This window comes from Lepus europaeus, chromosome 5 (assembly GCF_033115175.1).
Source record: "Lepus europaeus isolate LE1 chromosome 5, mLepTim1.pri, whole genome shotgun sequence".
Taxonomy (NCBI): Eukaryota; Metazoa; Chordata; class Mammalia; order Lagomorpha; family Leporidae; genus Lepus; species Lepus europaeus.
The window spans coordinates 131,359,655-131,381,633 of NC_084831.1; the positions used below are offsets into that span (position 1 = coordinate 131,359,655).

Here is a 21,979-nt window from a genome sequence, read left to right on the forward strand (position 1 = left end):
CTGCTGGTTCATTCCCCAAATGGTCCCAATGGCTGGGGCTGGGCAGATCTGAAGCCAGGAGCCAGGAGATTCCTCTGGGTCCCCCATGTGGGTACAGGGGCCCAAACACTTGGGCCATCTTCCACTGCTTCCCCAGGCCATAGCAGAGAGCTGGATTGGAAGAGGAGCAGCCAGGACACGAACTGGTGCCCATATGGGATGCTGGTGCCACAGGCAGAGGCTTAGCCTACAATGCCACAGTGCCAGCCCCCTGCCCAAAACTCTTATCTGGATCTCCCACATGGATGGTAGGAACTCAAGTACTTGGGCCTTCATCTGCTGCCTTCCAAGATGTACATTAGCAAGAAACTGGATAGGAAGCAGGACAGCTCTCGAGAGTTGACCGAGCTATGGGATGTGGTGGTCCCAAGCGGTAATGTAGGCTGCTGTACCAAATGCCCACACTGACACCTATTTTTGAAACTTCGTTGATCAAGACAGAGCTTTATCTCAGCTTTCTGAGGCTGTAATTCACATATAATTCACTGATTAAATTGTACTCATCAGTGGCTTTTATTATATTCAAAGCTGTACAACCTCTCTGACAATCATTCTAGAACATTTCCTTCATCACAAAAAGAAATTCTGAACTGGGTTAAGCCACCGCATGGGATCCAGGTGTCCCCTATGGGAGCTAGTTGAAGTCCCAGCTGTTTTGCTTCTGATCTAGTTCCCTGCTATTGTGCCTAGGATAGCAGCAGAAGATGGTTCAAGTACTTGGGCCCCTGCCATCCACATGGGAGACCCAGATGGAGTTCTTGGCTCCTTGGTTTGTCATGGTCCAGCCTCCTGCTGTTGTGGCCAGTTGGGGTGTGAACCAGTGGATGAAAGATCTCTCTCTCTCTCTCTGTATCTCCTTCCCTCTCTATATAATTCTGCCATTCAAGTAAATAAATAAATCTTAAAAAAAATTTAGAACCTATTTGCAGTCACTCCCCTTTTCCCTCTCCTATTAGCTGTAGGTAACCACTAAGCTACTTCTGACCCTATAGATTTGCCTGCTTTGGACAAAATTATCCTTTCATTTTTATTCAAAAGTGCCCTTGAGAATTAGGAGTTCTTACTTTTGGAACTACTGATTCCCAAATGGTGGATATCTGTGATAAAGATAAGAGAGCTGTGATAGAAATGGGAGGGAAGGGAAATGGGACTTACTTAACAACTGCTATAAGCTAGTATTGGTTCATTTTCACAACCATCCTACAAGCTAGGTATCATTTAACAGTTGGAGAAACTGAGGTTTGCAGGAATCAAGTAACTTGTCTAAGGTTGCAAAATCAGTAGCAAAGCAAAGCTATAAACCTTGGTTTACTGACTAGGGTTTATTCCTTTTTTTTAAAAAAAAAATTATTTGACAGGTAGAGTTATAGACAGTGAGAGAGAGTGACAGAGAGAAAGGTCTTCCTTCCATTGGTTCACCTCCCAAATGGCGGCTACGGCTGGAGCTACACCGATCTGAAGCCAGGAGCCAGATGCTTCGTCCTGGTCTCCCATGTGGGTGAGGAGCCCAAGCACTTGGGCCATCCTCCACTGCCTTCCTGGGCCACAGCCGTGCTTGACTAGAAGAGGAGCAGCCGGGACAAGAACCCAGCGCCCAGATGGGCTGCCAGCGCCGCAGGTGGAGGATTAGCCAAGTGAGCCACGGCGCCGGCCCAGGGTTTATTCCTTTTCTTTGCACTAGATCAGTGGTTCTCAAACTCAGGTGGGCACTAGAATCGCCCGGGAAACTTATATAACACAGATTTCTGAGCCCCACCCCCAGAGTCTCTGATTCACTAGTTCTGGGGTGGAGCCCAGGCAGATGCCACTGCTACTGCTTGTCTGAAACCAGACGATACTTGTATTGTGTTGCCTAACCGCATCTGAGAGAGTGATTGATTAAGGTCACAGAGCTAGCTGTTGAAGTGGCTTTACTATCATCTGGTCATCTGTGCAGAACAGCACTGATGATCTGTCAAAGCAACTGCTGATGGATAAAAGGTGGAAAGCAATCGGAAAGGCAACCCAGGGAACACAAATGCTTTGGATACTCGCTGAAGGGTGATAACTCTATTTTTCAGGTTGGAAAATGAGATAAGCAAATAGAGAATTGATCATAGTGCATGAAGCACCCAGAGGTAGAACATTTCTTTTGGATGCAAAATGCAATGTCCCTTGTGTGGTTCAGAACTGTGGCTACTTAAGGAGAGCAGGCAGGCAGGCAAAGATGGCCAACAGCAATGTGTCTTAAGTGCTCCTCGGCTACAGCTGCAGTTGCATACTCATGCTGACTTCATCCCCAAACGTTAACCAGGCCAGAATTTGATCAGACTGAAATCTGTATAAAGAACAAAGAAAGATCACAGAGAATGACAAAATATATTTCCTTGAGTTCTAACTCTGGATTTTATTTAAAATATCTGATTTTTTTTTTTTCTCTTAATGGAAGGATAAAGAAGGCAGCTCAAAATCACTTAATTCAGAACCTGCAGTATAATTGCTACTGTAGGCGCAAATGTGATTTGAACATCCCTAGCTATGGGATTTGGTGACCAGGCTCCCACGAGAGGATGACACAGCATGGGGAATAGCACAGGCAGCTTGCCTCGCCTTGTAGAGAGCAGAGATGCAAAAGTCCTTGTTGAGGTCACTGGTGCTGAGAGTATTCTTAATCATTTAAATGTGCACTGGTAACTTCCTTATGTGCAGGCAAGCCAGCCCTAGGGAAAGTGAAGCAAAGTGAAAACAAAGAGCACAGGGTGCAGCCGGCTCTCCTCCACTAATTAGGCCTTACCTTGCTAGAGCAGGCTTTTGGTTTTTGTCAGAGCACGGTGATGTATATTATCTCACGCCGAGATCAAATATTACTATTAAACAAGGAGCAGGGGAGTGTAGTGTGTTAGTTCAGCTGAGTCAGCTGGACTAGTTACTAGATACACCAGGACTAGATGTAGGCATTTACATTTACTCTGGGATGCCAGAAAAGCAAAATATTTACAAACCATAGTAACTGCATGGACATAATCAAAGGAACACCATCTTTGCTTTCAAAAGGGTGAAAAAGTGTTTCCTTGGTGGTGCCCTGGTACTTCCCTGTCTGTTCATTCATTCATTTACCAGTCCTGTACTGAGTGCCTCTTACTTGCCTGCCATTCTGCTGAGTGAGCCTGGCAAATGTAGAAATTAGACATGGTGTCTCTTCATTCATTTAGCAAATATTTATTGAGGTCCCACCAGAAACTGTTCTAGGTGTTAGGTATAAAGCACTTAAAAAAATATACATGTAGCTCAGTTTGGAGGAAGCTGATTCAAACTAACAAAGCAAAGGGAAATTAGTACTAGGACAGTACATAGCACACAGAAAGAGGAGGCGGCGGGCAGAGGACTGGTGATGTGAGAGAGAGAGAATGGTGCAGTGGTGATGGTGGGTTCGAGGCAGTAGGCAGTCCGTGTTTACTGTCAGATCTTTCAACTGTGTTTGAAATTTTTACAAGATTATGGAAAAAAGCTACAGTGATGATAAGAAAGCCGAAGACTAGGAAGCGTTCGTGAGGGTTGTGCCATTGCTTCGTCCTCGCCTTCTTTCTCCCAGCTACCTAACAGCCCCATGCTAACCCTTAGCTGTGGGTTCAAGTTCCAAATCCCAGCGGGCCTTATTTTGGGCTGTACAGAATTCTGTCAAAGTCCGACCTCTTTAATGGAGAAGAGTTTCTGGGGAGAAGAGGTCAAGCATCAACCAAACCCATCGCTGCACAGCCGCGTGGTAGGGCACCCTCCTCCTCCTGGTATGCTCTCGCAGGTGCCTGCCTCTGACACCTGTAACCACGCTCATCTTAGTCTCCTGTCTGAGCTGCCCTGGAGTTTGCTGTTGGATGGCGATCTAAACCATTTCCACAGTGGAAACAATGTTTTTGTTTTCTGATCATTTTAATTTTCTTTAGTGATGTTTTCAACATAGTTTTCCACTGAAGGCAGTTTACTAAGAGAATGCTATGGACTTGAGTTCAGTTTTAGACTCTAAGGGCCCAACAGCTCCTGGTTACCGATCCCGGATTCACAGAAGCAGGGACTGGAAGTTTCTAGTCTGGCCCTATCTCGCCCAGGCATGCCCTGGCCAAACTTCTCTTTCCAGTTTCTGTCCCTCAGGGGTCCTTTGCCTTCCAGCACTACCAGAGGGTCTTAGTCCATACCGGGCACTATTCTAAGACTTTACACAGACCGATTCATAGAATCCTGACAAAACTCTAGGGAGTGCACTGTCATCGTTATTGCCATTTCACAGATGGGAACATTGAGGCCCAGGAAGACTAACGTGCTCATGGTCCCTGATGTGAGCTGGGAAGTTTGGCTCCAGGGTCGGAGGCTGAGTGCTCTCTGGCACTAGCTGGTGCCGCATTTCCAACAAAGTGCCGAATCGCTGATCTCTGAAAAACCAGTTCCATCCAAGGCATTGACAGGACAGCACGGCATGAAAGGTTATTTTCACGTTCCCACAAAGCCTCACTGCACAGGAACCTCAGTGCCTTGGGATGAGGGGCCGTGGTTTGGATTTTCAGAGACAGGGCACCCTTCTCTGCGGAGTCACACGAGGACAGGCCTGCTGGACAGAACGGCGTCTGGGGGTTTCCAAGGCAGGAAATATCTAAAGCCAACGGCTGACATGTTATTTTGGCAAATGGGGGGTGGGGTGGGGTGGGGTGGGGTGGAAAGGAGAGATCTCATCTTCTGAAAACACAAGTTTTTGGCCTGGATGGTGGGTAAATGACATTAACTCTTTGTTTCGGCCTCACCTTCCAAGCTTGCTCTAATGTAGCTCCTCAAGCTCTAATGTAGCTTCTCAATCCCCTCCATTATCTGAGCTGCCCACGGAGCCCGGGCTCGCTGGCTCGGCATCCCGCTGGAAAAGGGTAGTGGCGCGCCACAGGAACGCGCAGCAGCCGGCCTCTTTCCCCAGGTGGTGGTGGTGGGGGTGCTGCCGGAGGGCGCCGGAGAAAGGGTTAAGGGCGGGTGGGGAGGAGGCTGGGCTCGCACCTTTCCCAGAGCCCGCGGGCGGCGGCGGCGGCGGCGGCGGGGCCCGGGAGGGGCGGAGGCTGGGGCAGCCGCCTCGCCGCCTCCGCCTCGGCGAATAGCAGCGCGCTGCCCGCCGGATTGGAGCAGCAGCATCACGCTGACCTCTGCCTGGGATGTAAACCGGGCCGCCGCTGCGGGCAGAGGAAGGCTCGCGGCTCCTGCGGGAAACCCAGCGCCACCAGCGGGCTCCGAGCGGCCAGCGGGCGGGCGACGGCAGCCTTGGCCCAGGCAGCGGCGGCTGCGGGCAGCGGAGGGAGCCGGCGCGGGCACGGGCGGGGAGCGTGCGTCCGTTCGCACAGCAGTGGGAGGAGGGGCGGCGCGAGCCATGGCCGGGGACAGCGAGCAGACCCTACAGAACCACCAGCAGCCCAACGGCGGCGAGCCCTTCCTGATCGGCGTCAGCGGGGGCACGGCCAGCGGCAAGGTACGGCAGGCCGCGGCCGCGCACCCTTCCCGGCCCGGGCCCGGCGGCGCATGTGGCCGGCGGCCGCGGCCCGTGTCAGTTGCGGCAGCCACCGCGTGGCCCGCGCGCCTCCTTCGCGAGCGGCCCCGCGTCTGCCCCCGCGCGGGCCCCGAGGCGTCGCGGTGCGGGCGGACGGAGACCCGGGCCGCCCAGGCCCCGGAGGTCCCCGGCCACGGTGGCAGGACGGGCGCGCTCCCTCTCGCTGCGCTCGGCCGCGGCGGCAACTCGTGGCCGGGGTCCTATGGGGGAGGGGCGGCGAGAGCGGATGCTTATTGTCTCACAAGTCCAATGTGAGGGGAGAGGGCGTTCCGCAGGGCCCCCCACAAGCCCCCGAGGGCGCCCCCTCCCCGGGTCTCGCGCGGACGTGCGCGCCCTGCGGCGCAGCCTGGGCGCCAAGGGCGGAGCGAGCGGGACGCCGGCCCGGGAGGGCTGCAAGCGTGGCGCGAACGCGCGAGGCGGCGTCCCGGGGAACGGGAGCCCACTTGGGGATTGCAGGTCCCCCCCCAACCCCAGGGGTGGGGTGAAAGCCCGAGGGTCGAATAGGTGCAGGGACATCAGCGAAGGGATACTACTGGGGGCTTCTGATGTGTTGGCTCTAAGAGGAGACGCGATCGGCTCCAATGAGAAAGTTGTGCCGGCTGCAAGTACTCGTCCGGGTCGTGCGCGTCTTGCGTCCGCGGAAAAGGGGCATCGTCTGGGGGTCTGCCTCCCCTCGGAACCAGTTTTCTTTGTTTTCTCAGCCCTGCGAGGGGAGCCCTCCCAGCTGAGCCCCGGGCTTTCTCCGCAGGTGGAGCGGGGTGGAGTGGCTCCCCCACCCCCCGACCCCGATGGCTTGCTCTCTGCGCCCCTAAGATGCGGTACTGGTTTCGCTGCGGTGGAACAGCCTCCGGCTTGGCTCGGAGCCAGGCTCCTCGAGGGGCGCCGCGGGGGAGCGGGGTCCCGCGCGCGGAGGTGCCGCCGCGCCCGCGGAGGGCAGAGCAGGAAGGCGGGTTGGCGCCATGAGGCGCGCCACGAGGTTTGCGCCGCGAGCCGCCGCGGCCGGAGCCCCTCCTCCATCTTGCTTTTACGCGCGCGCCAGGGGCGCAGAGGCGGCGCGGGCGCGGCGGAACTTCTTTATGGACCAACTCTACCCTCGTGCCCCGGCTGCCAGGGCTGCGAGCCCCCCTGCTTGTGTTTGCTCCCTAGTGGGCTTGTCTTTTTCTTTAATTAGGGATTTCTAAATGTGTTCTGCACTGGCACGTCTAGTTATTGGAAGCCAGCTCCTTCGGGAAGCCTGACCCGGGCTTATAGAACTGTTGTTGGCCTCGCGTTTTCCTGTTGCACGGGACCCTGTTTTGTCCCTGGCTGTGTTCCCAGCGCTGCCAGCCCGGTGCCTGGCATATACTGGGGATCCAGGCAGTCAGTCCGAAGGCCGGTCCTCTCGGGGAGGCACGCTGTTCAAACTTGCAGATGAGTGGGGCATTCAGAAACGAAGTGACCTTGAAAACCATCTAGATAAGTTTTTAGCCGCGGCAGACGGGAAAACGGAGGCCCTGGACGGTGAAATAATTCTATTATTCCGCGAGTTTCTCGTTGATTACCTGTTTCCAGTTGATAATTACTATATGTTTGAAATGTTAAGTGAGCCATTGGGGAACAGCTAATTCTCTGCTGTCCCCACTTCTCACCAAGGAGGAGGAGTAGAAAGGGTTACCAGAAAGGACGGATCTGTTTTCTTGTCATTTCCAAAAGTACATTTTGGAATATGATACTTTGTCATTGCTTAATATTATTTTTTATGTATATGTACTTAGTCCGGGGTGTTGGAGTTCTAAAATTCCATATGGTAAGCAGTTGACTATAAGCATATCCTGATTTTTGATATTCCAGTCTTTGTTGCTTTTCCTGCAAGGGATTCACAGAGTTCTTTGTTTTTTGGTGATCAGCCTCAACAACCCTACCTCCTTTGGAAGTCTCCCCCTGGCATACTGATGCAGGGGCCTCTGTGTGCTGGTTAGAGACACTGGGGAGAGGGAAAAGGGTTGAGAGCATCACCAATACTGATAACTTTTAGAGCTCGAAGGACCCTCAGAGCCTTTGGAATCCAACAGTTGAGAAAAATGCGGCCTGAAGTTAATACTGTCTTCAAATCGTCTTCGTAATGGTGGGGCTAGGACCAGACCAGGGCTGCTCAGTTCCTGCTACTGCCCTAAGGGTTGACTAGGGCATGGAGAGAGTACCAGCTAGCACGGTCCACTCAGAAATGACTACAGAGAGAATGTTGCATTTCCCAGGCTGTAAACCCAAAGGGAGTGGAGAGGCAGATGGCTTTGCACCCCACAGCCCCAGCACTCCTCTCCCGGTCCCTCTTCTCTCTGGAAGCACAGCTTCTCCGAGGGATGGATACCTTTGCCAGCGTGGCTCTAATTTGTCTCAATGTTGTGGCTGCCCAGGGTACAAATACTTTATCTCAGACTAAATTATTTGGGTCATAAACGCCAGGACCAGGGAGCTCCCTCTATTGTGTTTTGCAGTTTATTTTCTAAGTGGAGATGAATTAGAACTTGAGAGTAAACTCTTGCTGGGCCCTCATGGCCAACCATTGTTAAAAAACTCACCTCCAGGTTGCGGGTTGAGAAAGCCATGGTGACTGTGTTAAAAAACCAGATTCTTGAATTTCCTACTAAAGGACAGGGCTGGATGCAAGAAGTAACACTGGAAAGAGAAAAGAAAAACACAAAAGGCAAAAAACAATTTAAATTTCTTTCTTTTAAGGCACAGTCCTTGTATATAACCTATGTACATCTTCCAGTACACTTTATTTTTTTATTTGTTAAAGATTTATTTATTTGAAAGGCAGAGATATAGAGAGGCAGAGGCAGAGAGAGAAGAAAAGAGGTCTTCCATCTCGTGGTTCACTCCCCAAATGGCTGCAGTGGCCAGAGCTGGGCCGATCCAAAGCCAGGAGCTTCTTCCAGGTCTCCCACGAGGGTGCAGGAGCCCAAGCACGTGGGCCATCTTCTGTTGCTTCCCCAGGCCATAGCAGAGAGCTGAATGGGAAGTGGAACAGCCGGGTCTGGCCCATGTAGGATGCCAGCACTGCAGGCAGTGGTTTTACTCCCTATGCCACAGCGCTGGGGGTGAGGGGGTGGGCTCTCCCCCCAGTTTCAATTTCTTTGCCTCCCGTGTGCCCATGACTTTAGGTGCCCACTCCCTCTCCTTGCTTTGTTCTGCTCTTCCTGTGCTATCAAGGGAAGTGGTCTTCGTTAGTGAGCTCCAGGTGTGTCATCCTCCTTTGTGGAAACCTTGGGTGATTTCCCCTTCCCCTCCCCCACCTACCCCTACCCTTGCCCAAAGAACAGGTGAAATACTTCAGCATGGTACAGATGCCCCAAAGGGGTGCCAGAGTGTTCATTTCCCCCCACTGCCAGCTGCACACAGACTCATCTCAGTGAGATGCTTTCGCTTACATTTCTGCTCGGTCTGCTCCCAGTGGCCTTTAGTTCTTTCAAGGTTCAGCTCTGTTAAGACTTCCTCCAGGGAGCATTGCTGTCCATTTCCTTATTCAGATTCATTTTTCTGCCATCTCTCTTGCTTCTATGGATTTGCTGCATTTTATCTTGTGCTGTGCTGGCTGTCTGCTTTCCCCACCAGAGCACACATTCTGTAAGACAGTGCTGGATTAAGGATGTGAGGTTGAGAGGGGGGAATAGGAGAGAGCTGTCCTTAGTGTTTTACTGCTTACAAGCTGCTGAAGCTGGTTTTCCTATCAAGCCAGTTTATCACTCAAGAACTTGATGAGCTCTTCCCTTTGAAGTCCACAGGGCAGATGTCATGGGTGGCTTTAGTGGAGGATGAGTTCAGAACTAGGACTGGGACCCAGATTTTTTCTTTCTTCTAAACCTGTGCCTTTGGTGAACTTTCCCCACAAGCAGCAGCCACTTGGTGTAGGTATTTTTAGGGAGGTTGTCTGTGGATGAGTAATACAGGACAAGAGAGGAAATTGCAGCCCTCAGAGGTGTGGGCCGGCACCTCAGCTCAGCTTGACCGTGAGTCAGCAGCTGCTTTTGGAGGCTTCAGAGTGTGCTGTGTACCATGTCACCGTGGCTCCCATCCGATCTGCTCCTGTACCCACAGAAGCCATCCCAATGCCGTGAGATACGTATTCCACACCCTCCTTCTATCAGGTGCCCCCAGATCTGGGGCATGGGTTTGGTCCTTCCGCCCCATCTTTCTGAGCTGGCCTTGTGTGTTTGCATTCCCTCAAACTGCTGTCTTGATCCTGAAGGCCTCCTGTGATCCGGCCATGCCACCCCTCTGCGGCTCTACCCCTTGCTTGCCCAGTCCCAGCCACACCTGCTGCCTGGCCAGCTGCGCTTTCTCCCCCACCCCAGGCGTTCTGTGGCTCACTCTGCCTCGCCTACCACAGTGCCGGGTGTAATGAAGCAGCCGCAGCAAGGCTCATGGTCTCCTGCAGCTCCTTTCCCCTCTGCTGTCTTTCTTGCAGCTGTATTTCCTGTATCCCTTGGTTGTTTGAGTGACTTAACGTTCCATTTCCGATGCTCACCCTGTCTGACCACCCAGCTCCAGCCCCATCGTAGCATTCGTGGAGGTCTTCTGCATGACCCCGTGGCTCTGTGGGGCTGGTGTTGGTGAGGTGAGGGTCTTTGATGCAGACAGATGGTATTTGGGAATTCCACTGCTGAAAGCCTCGCCTTTTTTTTTGCTAGTCATCTGCAGTGGTGCTGTTGGAACTGCTTGAAATCTTATACTTGTGTCTCAATTTTTAAACTCAGTGCAAAAATAAAAAGGTTTGAGAGACTATCCCTATAAACATGTATAAGCTGACTTATTAAAGCATTTGATCTTATTTTCATCTTTTGTATATTTGAATTATATACATATACCCATATATTAATTGTGAAGTACAAAAGTAGGATTTATAAAAGGACACAAGAAAGATGAAGCAAACAGTTCTTTCAGTGACTTAAAACCTTTTGATTCTTGACATAATAGTTGTGATTAAAGAGTGTTTGATTTTTAAAAATCTTGTTAACTTTGTGAGTTTTGGGTGACCTTGGTGATACTAGCTTTGGTGATAATACATGACTGAAAGACTTGGTCTAAGTTTAGCCTTTTTTAAAAAAATTTATTTTATTTATTTGAAAGATAAAGTTACAGAGAGAAGTAGAGACAGAAAGAGGTCTTCTATCTTCTGGTTTACTCCCCAAATAGACACAATGGCCAGAACTGAACCGATTAGGAGCCAGGAGCTTTTGGGTCTCCCACATGGGTGCAGGGGCCCAAAGACTTGGGCCATTCTCTGCTGCTTCCCCAGGCACACTAACAAGGGGCTGGAACCAAAGTGGAACAGCTGGGACTTGAACTGGCGCCCTTATGGGATGCTAGTGCTGCTGGCTGGGGCTTTAACCCCTGCGTCACAGCACTGGCCCCTGTTCTGCCTTTTGAATTTCGATGTAGTCACTATCATATATTAAAAATCCCATAAAAAGGTCCAGGTGGAAGAAACTCATCATTTGTAGCACTTATCACTGAATCTTGATGTTCCCATCCCCCAATTATGCAGTGGCTTTACTGAAAGCCAGTTAGAAACTTTTTATCTTCTGTTATCCATCACTTGTTTCACAAACCAAGGTGCTACATCTAAAGTTTTCTACCTAGTAGATTAAAAACCTATTAAAGGGGCTGGTGCTATGCCAAAGCAGGTAAAGCCACCACCTGCAGTACTGGCATCCCATGTGGTTCGAGTCCTGGCTGCTCCACTTCCAGTCTAGCTCTCTGCTATGGCCTGGGAAAGCGGTGGAAAATGGCCCAGATGCTTGGGCCCCTGCACCCACGTGGGAGACCCAGATGGAGTTTGGGGCTTCTGGGTTTGGCCTAGCCCAGGATTAGCTGTTTTGGCCATTTGGGGAGTGATTCAGCAGATGGAAGACCTCTCTTTGTCTCTGCCTCTCTGTAACTCTGCCTTTCAAATAAAATAAATAAAACTTAAAAAAAAAAACTCTTAAAAATATATATCTAGGTTAGCAATTACAAGTTTTTACAAAATTATTTATTTATTTGAATGGCAGAGAGAAAGAGTGATCGCCCATCTGTTTGTTCACTAACCCAAATGCTTACAACAGCCAGAGCTGGTCCAGGCTGAAGCTGTTAACTGGGAATTTAGTGCAGGTCTTCCACGTGGGTGGCAAGGTCCCAGCCACTCCAGTCATTCATCTCTGCTTCCTCCCAGGATGTGCATCAGTAGAAGCCTGAAAGTGGGAGTGGAGCCAGGACTTGAATCCAGGCTCTCCGATGTGGGATGCAGGCATCCCAAGTGTCGCTTTAACTGCTGTGCCAGATGTGTGCTCCACAAGTTTTTCTTAGGAGGTTTACAGGTGTTTATGTAGTTTTTGGCAACAACGTTGCTTAACAACAGCCACATTGTCAAATAAGTTTTTGACAGATACTTTGATAGCTTTGAAAATGTGTTAATATTCTTTCAGTCCTATATCAAACAATAACAAATTTAAACAAAATTGAAACAGTGAAATATTTCCATATGAGCAAGTGGCTGCAAAATGTACATGAAAGGAAAAAGGAAGAAAGCAGGTTTTCTAGAAGACTGAATGAGAGGGGTAACTGGTCCCGCAATCAGTTGACAGACATGTGAGAGTAGAAGTCTGACATGAGAAAGCAAAGCAGTGATAATAGTCCTAGAGGTACCATCAGAAGACATGGATGCAGTAACCTGAGTAACAGCTGCCCAAAGCCCTCCAGCCTTGGGCTTTCAGGCCACTCCCTAGCAGTGGTTAAGGTATGATTTGAGAGAATTGGGAACAGTGGGAAATGTGGTCATTCTGGAAAACTTAGTCTGCTTTGCAAACTGGCTGTTTAAAATGCTCTTTCCTTGGCATATATACATATAAATATACTAAAGCAATTGTCTCCTGTGGGTTACTCTCCTGGCACTGCAGGCAAAGTATCCATACTGTTTCTGTGACCCACCATGCTTTTAGCATTCTACAGCAAAGATAACTAGCAGTACCTTTTCTGTCTTTCCCATGTGGTCTGTGGTAAGAGTTCCACCTGGCGCAGGCATGGCAGGAGCAGAAGTCTTTTATTATGCCTTACTGTAGAGTAAGTAGGGTGTTATTGCTTTAAACAGTCCATAGGTAAGCACCTGGCTCTGAACCACCACTTCCTCCCCACCCTTCACCCCGTGGCTGAACAGCAGGGAGCAGGGGCGGTTGTGTGCCATTTGCCCTGACCCATCTAGAAGTCCAGAGTTTAGCCGTTGGCTCTAGGATTGCCCTTTCCTTAGCAGGTGCATCCCTTCCTGGCCCTTTGCACCCTTGTAGAGAGAGCATGTTCCAGAGTGTAGGGGGCAAGAGTGCCAACTTCCGACCATGGTTTTCAAATGTGTTTGTGTTCATAGCCACTAAGGGCTTTTGGAAAATTCTGTCTCCATTTGCACATTTTTGACATCATATGAGGAAAGAGTTGCAAAAGAAATGTTTTCTAATATATTGTAAATGTTGACTTTTTTTTTTTTTTTTAGATTTTATTTGTTTGAGAGATAGAGTTACAGTCAGAGAGAGAGAGAGAAAGGTCCATCTGCTAATTCACTCCCCAAATGGCCACAACAGCGAGAGCTGGGCCAATCTAAAGCCAGGAGCCAGGAGTTTCTTCCAGGTCTCCCAGATGGGTGCAGGGGCCCAAGCACTTGGGCCATCTTCCACTGCTCTCCAGGCTATAACAGAAAACTGGATCGGAAGTGAAGCAGCCAGGACTCAAACTGGTGCCTATATGGGATGCCAGCACTGCAGGCAGTGGCTTCACCACTATGCCACAATGCTGGCCCCAAATGTTGACATTTTAAAACTGTTACATTACTCTTTTAAATGTATCTGGAGGGCTCAGACTACTGTAGTTATTTGACCTATTGTTATCCTCTTGAAAATACACGAACAGGGGCTGGCATTGTGGCATATTGCATAAAAGCAGCTGCCTACGATGATGCCAGGGTCCCATATGGACACTGGTTCAAGTCCTGGCTGCTCTACTTCGTAATCTAGCTCCCTGCTGATGTGCCTGGGGATAGCAGTGGAGCATGGCCCAAGTGCTTGGTCCCCTTGCACTTCACTTGGGAGACCTGGAAGAAGCTCCTGACTCCCGGCTTCGGCTTGTCCCTGCCCTGGCCATTGTGGCCAATTAAGTGGGGGGTAAACTAGCAGGTGGAAGACCTCTCTCTTCCTTTCAAATAAATAAATAAATAAATCTTAAAAAAAATAGATGAACAAGCTCTTATTTCAGTCTGAAATGTTTGTATTTTCCTTTTTCCTCTTTGAAATCATATTTAAATTCCACTTCCCACAAAATGTTAATTTCATTTAATTTATTTTTATGTTCAGGTCTTTTATTGATCGTTCTTTCATTGATCGTTCTTTCATAGTGATTTCCTCTTTTAAGTCTCTTAAGTGTTAGTTTCTTTTGGATTATAACACATCTACACTGACTGGTATAAGTTGATCAAAACAGGTATGAGATTACCCTTTTTTAAAAAGATTTATTTATTTATTTGAAAGGCAGAGTTACAGAGAGGAGAAAGGGAGAGAGATCAATATTCTATCTGCTGGTTCACTCCCCAGATGGCTGCAATGGCCAGGGCTGGGCCAGGCTGAAGCTAGGAGCCGGGAACTCTACATGGGTGGCAGGGGCCTAAGTGCTTCAGCTATCTTCTGCTGCTTTCCCATGTGCGTTAGTAGGGAGCTGTATTGGAAGTGGAGCAGGGGGCTGGCGCTGTGGCTTAACAGGCTAATCCTCCGCCTTGCGGCGCCGGCACACCGGGTTCTAGTCCTGGTTGGGGCGCCGGATTCTGTCCCGGTTGCCCCTCTTCCAGGCCAGCTCTCTGCTATGGCCTGGGAAGGCAGTGGAGGATGGCCCAAGTCCTTGGGCCCTGCACCCGCATGGAGACCAGGAGAAGCACCTGGCTCCTGGCTTTGGATTGGCGCGGTGTGCTGACTGCAATGCACCTGCTATAGCAGCCATCTGGGGAGTGAACCAACGGAAGGAAGACCTTTCTGTCTCTCTCACTGTCTAACTCTGCCTGCCAAAAGAAGAAGAAGAAAAAAAAAAAGAATGCCAGAAACTGGCAGCCTCTAGACTTGTAATCCTGCCTTAATTTAAGTCATTCATTTCTAGGAGCCAGCATTGTGGTACAGTGGGACATGTTGCCACTTGCATCCCATATTGAGGTGCGGGTTCAAGTCCTGGCTGTTCTGCTTCCTGTCCAGCTTCCTGCTAATGCACCTGGGAAATGCAGCAGACGATGGCCCAAATACTTGAGCTTCTTCCAACCTGTTGTAGCCATTTAGGGAGTGAACCGGTTAATGGAAAATCTTTGTCTTTCTGTTGCTTTGCCGTTCAAATCAATCCATCTTTTAGTCATCCATTTTCTAGTACCAGCACAAGTATTTTCATCCCTTCTCTTCACGTGGAATCCAGAGAGAGGACTCACGGACCCTTCTTCTGTAGAGTGAGTGAAGCCTGGTTGTGAAAGGGAAAGTTTGCAAAGGCAAACCTCCCATATATGAATTTAGGAAAGACTCCTTTTAGGGAAGTTGAGGATCAGGGACTTGATTAATGATTCCCTTAAAAGTGCCCTCGCCTCGGGAAACCTTCTTGCTACCTGAGTTTGAAGGCGCTTGGCCGAGGAGATGGTTTCTGGCTCCACTTTGCCACTTGCTTGGTATCTGTGTTACCATTTACAGGACATAGTGCATTGCCCTTCCAGTTTCACAGTTCTGCAGCCAGCCTCAAGGAACAATCCAGGAATTATTTCTCATGCTGGTCACAGTCACACATACCAGGTACCAGATCTGAACCTGTGGGAGTGCTGGCATCTGTAAGCTCCTTGGGTGAGATTCTGGAAGCCTGCTGTCCCTGGCCACTTGCTTGCACTCAGCTCGACTGGATAAGCAGCCACATGGCCTGGGACCCTGTATGCTTACTCTCACTTCCTTGCCCTTTTAGATTTTGCTTCTTTTGCTTGGAGCCCCCATCTTCACCCACCTTCCTTTTCCTTACCTAGATAATGCCTGCTGATGTTGCCATGTGCGTTTGTGTCATGAACCTGTCATAGGCCATCTCCTTCCCACCCGGTGTGTCCTTGGCTTGTGTGTCTGTTTCTCTATGCTGAGCTTTCAGGATCAGGGACTATGGTTTCTCTCACTGTTGACTCATGTTAACCAACAGCCTAATCCAGGCCAGGTAGGTTCTCAGATGTTTGCCAGATAGCCAAATATTAAGGCCCTCTTGCTCCAACTCCACTTAAAAAAGGGACCTCCATATGTCCAGTCTGTAACTCCTGACCAAGCATGCCTGCAGCCTTCTGCATCTCAGTGGGTCATCCTTCCAGTTGCTCAGGCCTAAAACCTGGTGGTCATCCTTGTCCACTCCTTGATTTGCTTCCAGTTCACTGTCGCGTCACAGTCTGACCACTTCTCACCTCCATTGCACCTACCCTGACCCACGCCTTCCTCTCTCGCCTCTTTCTGCCCTTGTCCTTACCACTCTGTCCTCCTCAGCAGTGACACACTGATCTGTGTTAACAGGAGAGTTGGACAATTCCCTGCTCTGCTGAAAACCCTGCACTGGCTTCCTGTCCTACGCCCAGTACAAGCCAAAGCCTCAAAGACCCACAAGGTTCTCCAAGTGGGTCCTTTGCACTGGCTCTTCACCTTGCCAGCACATCTTGTCCCCAGAGGGGAGTGGGAGCGGATACCTCAGCTACCTCAGTCCTAATGCTTCTAATAGCTAATGCAGGCTGGTTCATTTTCTTGCCTCCTTCAAGGTGTTTGCTCATCTGTGTCCTTCTCAGAACCCTTTTTACAAACTTGCACTTGGTCGACACACCTGTCTGTTGCACGAATGGTTGAAGAATGTGTTGCTCCTTTACTCAGTCTTATTATGAGTCTCTTGGTATTTAGACCTGGGTGCTGTGTCTCTTTATGGGAGACATGCCTTGTTGTCCCTTTACTACTTGCATTGATGCTTTCTCTTGGGGCCGGCTCGTGGGATATGATTGCTGTACCTGCTAGATAGACAGCTTAGATGCTCCTTTAACAGTACATTTTAAAATATACATATAAGGGGCCGGCACTGTGGCTCACATGGCTAATCCTCTGCCTGTGGCGCTGGCATCCCTTATGAGCACTGGGTTCTACTCCTGGTTGCTCCTCTTCCAGTCCAGCTCTCTGCTGTGGCCCGGGAGGGTGGTGGAGGATGGCCCAGGTGCTTGGGCCCTGCACCTACATGGGAGACCAGGAGGAAGCACCTGGCTCCTGGCTTCGGATCCGTGCAGTGCCGGCTGTGGCTGCCATTTGGGGAGTGAACCAACGGAGGGAGGACCTTTCTCTCTGTCTCTCTCTCTCACTGTCTGTAATTCTACTTAATAAATTAAAAAAAAATATATATATATATACACACACATATAAAATCGGCCAGAGAGCGATTTAGCAACTCTTGTCAAGTTGTAACAGGGCTGTCAGCCATTTTATTTGAAAAAGTTTAACTGAACGTTTGATATGAACTACATGTTTAACTCAAGAAATACTATGAGAGTGGAATTTGTTGGGATGAGCATTTGAGATTCTCATATCTGATATCAGTGCCTGAGTGTTGAGTGCTGGCTTTGCTTCCCATTGCACTCACTGCCACCCATGTGGGAGACCCAGATCGAGTTTCAGGCTCCTAGCTTCCACCTGGCCCAACCATGGCTGATGTGGGCATTTGGCGAGTAAACTAGCAGATGGAAGACCTGTCACTCTGCCTTTCACATAAAATGGAAATTGAAAGGCCAGTTAGAGTGAGAGAGCATCTGAGCATTTCCATTACTGTTTCACTCTCCAAATGGTTGCAATGACCAAGGCTGGGCCAGGCTGACAAGAAGCCTGGAACTTCATCTGGGCCTCCCACGTCAGGGGGAGGGGCCCAAGCATTTGGACCATCTTCTGCTGCTTTCCCAGGCACATTAGCAAGGAGCCAGCTGGGAGGCAGAGCAGCCGGGACTTGAACTGGATGCTAGTGCCACAGGCAGTGGCATGACCTGCTGCAACATGATGCTGGCCTCCAGAATAAAACTTTTTTTAAATGGTTTATTTATTTATTTATTTGAGAGCTAGAATTATAGACAGAGAGGGAGAGACAGAGAGAAAGGTCTTCCATCCACTAGTTCACTCCCCAGAATGGCTGCAACTGCCAGAACTGGACTGATCTGAAAAGCCAGGAGCCAGGAGCTTCTTTCGGGTCTCCCACATGGGTGCAGGGGCCCAAGGACTTGGACCATCCTCCACTGCTTCCCTGGGCCATAGCAGAGAGCTATGGATCGGAAGAGGAGCAGCTGGGACTCTAACCAGCACCCATATGGGATGCCAGCACTGCAGTCAGTGGCTTAGTTTACTACACCACAATGCCAGCCCCCTGGAAGCATCTTCTAAACTAAAAGGATTATCTTTCCTGCCTTAGAGAAAGATAATTGCAAGAAAGATGTTTGGGGAAAAGTATGTCTCCTTTGGGCAGCTTGCAGCATTCTCCTGTAGGCCTTTTCTGGCATGCACTGAAACTGGGAGAGGCTGAGCGGAGTGGGAAAGCCTGGCAGCTTCTTATCTGGGTTCTGTGTGCTTTGTTGGGAACCAAGCACGTCCTCATTGAGTCAGAGGCTAAAGACGTGACAGAGTCGCTGGGAAAGCCACGTGGACAACTCTGCATTGTCCTGTTTGGCTGATCAGTGTTCTTCCTTCCGTCAAGACAGATCTGTAATTTGTATTGCACGCTTTTAAAGTGTCTGCTGTGAAACAGCAGTGTTAAGATTGGTAACATCACTACTTAAAACATTTTTTTGTTTTTGGCTTTTGACAAAAGAAGCACACTGTCAATTGTGGTATAGCTATGGTCTTTTCCACGCTAGTAAATATGTGGTAGGATTAAGAAGAAGTAGTTCTGAGCGTGGGCAGTACTCAGAACCCAGGGCAAGTGTGCTGGGGGCTTGTGTGGGTCATAGGTTGGCATCTCTGCCAGCAGGTGCATTGGGTTGGCTGAGGCACGACTGCCCTGGAATGGCAGAGAGTTCCTAGGGCTCCGTAATGCTCCCTCATATGGCGAACGCGTAGCGGTGGATGGAGGGACTTTGTCTGGAATTTCTCCGGAAGTCCAAGCTTGGTGAGGAGGTTGGCTGAGAGCTTCGCTGTGACACACATCTCAGCCGGTGGTGATCCTGTCTGTCAGAGTAAGACAGACTTTAGTCAGTGTCTACGTTCTTTTCCATCTTCCTTTGTGGAGAAAGTATTTGAGAGCAGGCCGGCGCCGCGGCTCACTAGGCTAATCCTCTGCCTGCGGCGCCGGCACACCAGGTTCTAGTCCTGGTTGAGGCGCCGGATTCCGTCCCGGTTGCCCCTCTTCCAGGCCAGCTCTCTGCTGTGGCCAGGGAGTGCAGTGGAGGATGGCCCAAGTGCTTGGGCCCTGCACCTGCATGGGAGACCAGGATAAGCACCTGGCTCCTGGCTTCGGATCAGTGCGGTGTGCCGGCCCCAGTACGCCAGCCGCGGTGGCCATTGGAGGGTGAACCAACGGCAAAGGAAGACCTTTCTCTCTGTCTCTCTCTCACTGTCCACTCTGCCTGTCAAAAAAAAAAAAAAAAAAAAAAAAAAAAAAAAAAAAAAAGAAAAGTATTTGAGAGCAGAAGAGAATATGGAGTGTCACCCAGAGAACAGTCTTCTAGAAGGAGATAGAAGCTGAGTGTGTGCTCCGTGTCTTGATTCCAGAGGACGCCAACTGAAGTGCACCTAGGTTGACTGGGTTCTGGATGCAGAGTGGTCAAGAGACATCCATGCTGGAGGCGGAAGAGCTTGTGTTCCGGACGTGGCCTCTGGGAAGAGTTGCGTCGCAGGCCTGCTGTAGGGCTCCACTGGCCGGGTTTTGGTGAGGTTTCAAGTCCTCCATGAGACAGCACTGAAGGGTTATGCTGTCTCTACTTCAGTTAGGATTGAGAACCTCTGCTTTGTCCTGCTCATGCCCTTTTGGTACATTAGGCCCCCAGAGCTTGATGGGGTGAGAGACACGTGGGCTTTGGAATCAGGGCCTTGGGTTCACCTCCCTGCTCTGTCACTGCTACTGGTTTCTTCTTATGCCTGCTCCCAAATCCGCCACAAGGAGATGAGGTCTTGTCTGCAGAGCTGTTAGGCTTGAATGGAGAGATCGGTGCAAAAGTATACACATAGAGCATTTCTGCAGTGGGGAGGAGTTGCTTGCCTGCAATGTGACACATGTAACCATAGATAAACTGTTGCAATAGGCTTTTCTTTGGTCAACTAAAAAAGCCATTTCCCCTAAATTTTATTTGGGGTTTTGGGGGAGGAGAGAGAGAGAGAGGGAGAGAGAGAGAGAGAAAGAAAGAGAGACAGAGAAAGAAATCTCCCATTTGTGAGATCATTCCCCAGACACTGACAATGGCCAAGACTGGGGACAGGATTGAGGCCAAGCTGGATTCAGGGAATGCAATCCAGGTCTCCCATATGGGTGGCAGGGACCCAAGGACTTGAACTGTCATGGTGCCTCTCTGGGTCTGCACTGTCAGGAGGCTGGAGTCAGGAGCTGGAGTTGGGAACTGAGTCCAGGTACTCTGATATGGAACATGGACATCTAAATTGCTGGACTGAATGCCCAAAACTCAATCACTTGAGCCATCATCTGCTGCCTCCCAAGATGTGCATCAGCGGGAATGGTATATATTTTTAAAGATTTATTTGAAAGAGTTACAGAGAAAAGGAGAGACAGAGAGAGAGGTCTTCCATCTGCTGCTTCACTCCCCAATTGGCCGCAGTGGCCAGAGCTGTGCCGATCCGAAGCCAGGAGCTTCTTCTGGGTATCCCATGCAAGTGCAGAGGCCCAAGGACTTGGGCCATCCTCTGCTGCTGTCCCAGGCCACAGCAGAGAGCAGGATCAGAAATGGTGCAGCCAGGTCTTGAATTGGTGCCCATATGGGATGCTGGTACTGCAGATGGTGGCTTTACCCACTATGCCACAGCACTGGCCCCATCTTTTTTATATTTTTAAAACATTAACTTTTTTAATTGGCAAAAATTTTATGTATTTATGGAATACACATCGATTTTTTAATACTTTAAGATTTATTCATTTGAAAGGCAGTTACAGAGAGGCAGAGAGAGAGAGAGAGACTGAGAAAGAGAGAGAGAGAGAGAGAGGTCTTCCATCTGCTGTTTCACTCCCCAGATGGCCACAATGACCAGAGCTGGACCGAATCAAAACCAGGAGGCAAGAACTTCTTACTGTCTCCCACGTGGGTGCAGGGGCCCAAGGACTTGGGCCATCTTCCACTGCTTTCCCAGGCCATAGCAGAGAGCTGGATGGGAAATGGAGCAGCCTGGCGCTCATATGGGATGCTGGCACTGCAGGCGGTGGCTTTACCTGCTATGCCACAGCACCAGCCACAAAATTGATGTTTTGAGATACGTGTGTGTGTGTGTGTGTGTAGTGGAATGACTAAATAAAGTTAATCAACATATTCATTACCTCACTTATTTTTTGGTTGTGAGAACTCTTAAATGTACTCTGAGCTGGGCAGATGATGTGGGGCCATGGGTTGAGTCACCACTTGGGATGCCCACATTTCATATTGGCGTGCTGAGGATTAAATCCCACCTCCGCTTCTGATTCAGCTTCCTGCCAGTGCACCTTGGAGGCAGCAGATGTTGGCCCAAGTACGTGGGTTCTTGACATCCATGTGGGAGACCTGTATTGAGTTCCTGGCTCCCTGCCTTTGGCCTGGCCCATTCCTGGCTGTTATGGGCATGTGGGGAGTAAACCAGTAGAAAGCACTCTCTCTGTGTCTCTACTTTTCAGATAAGTAAATAAATCTTTTAAAGTGTACTTGTGAGTTTTCAAGTATACAATACATTGTTATTAATGATAGCATGTCGTATAGTGGTGTGTTGGACTTCTTCCTCCTCTCTCTAGTCAATTCTAACAGGCACCACTCCCTGATGACTTCCAGGAACGGTGGCATTGATAATGATAAGGACCCACTAGTTATGGTTTGATTCCCACTGCCTAATGTGATGTTAATTACTTAGGCAGTTGCCTTTCTTCTTTACCCGTAGGCCCCTAGCTGGTCAGATTGGGCACCTTCTCCTAGAGTTGACCTTCCAGTTTTCTTTAGAAGAACTATTTCTTTAAAAAGAGTTGAGATAACTTTTTTATGATTGGTACTTGGAGGCAGAAAAAGCAATTTATTAGTATTAGCTACTTTAAAAGAATTTTTTTTTATTTGAGAGAGAGAGGGAGAGAGAGAGAGAGAGAGAGAGAGAGAGAGAGAGAGAGAATAGGAGTGCTTCCATCCAGTGGTTCATTCTCTGAATTTTCATAATAGCC

General features: G+C 49.6%; 1 protein-coding gene across 1 annotated transcript in view; it reads left to right on the forward strand.

The window, feature by feature from the left end:
* The first annotated feature begins 5,358 nt into the window (after positions 1-5,358).
* UCK2 (uridine-cytidine kinase 2) overlaps positions 5,359-21,979 on the forward strand; it is a 72,701-nt gene continuing 56,080 nt past the window's right edge. The window contains exon 1 of the mRNA XM_062192669.1: positions 5,359-5,512. Within this exon, the coding sequence (XP_062048653.1) occupies positions 5,414-5,512 (99 nt within the window). The 5' untranslated portion in view covers positions 5,359-5,413. The remainder of the gene's footprint in view (positions 5,513-21,979) is intronic.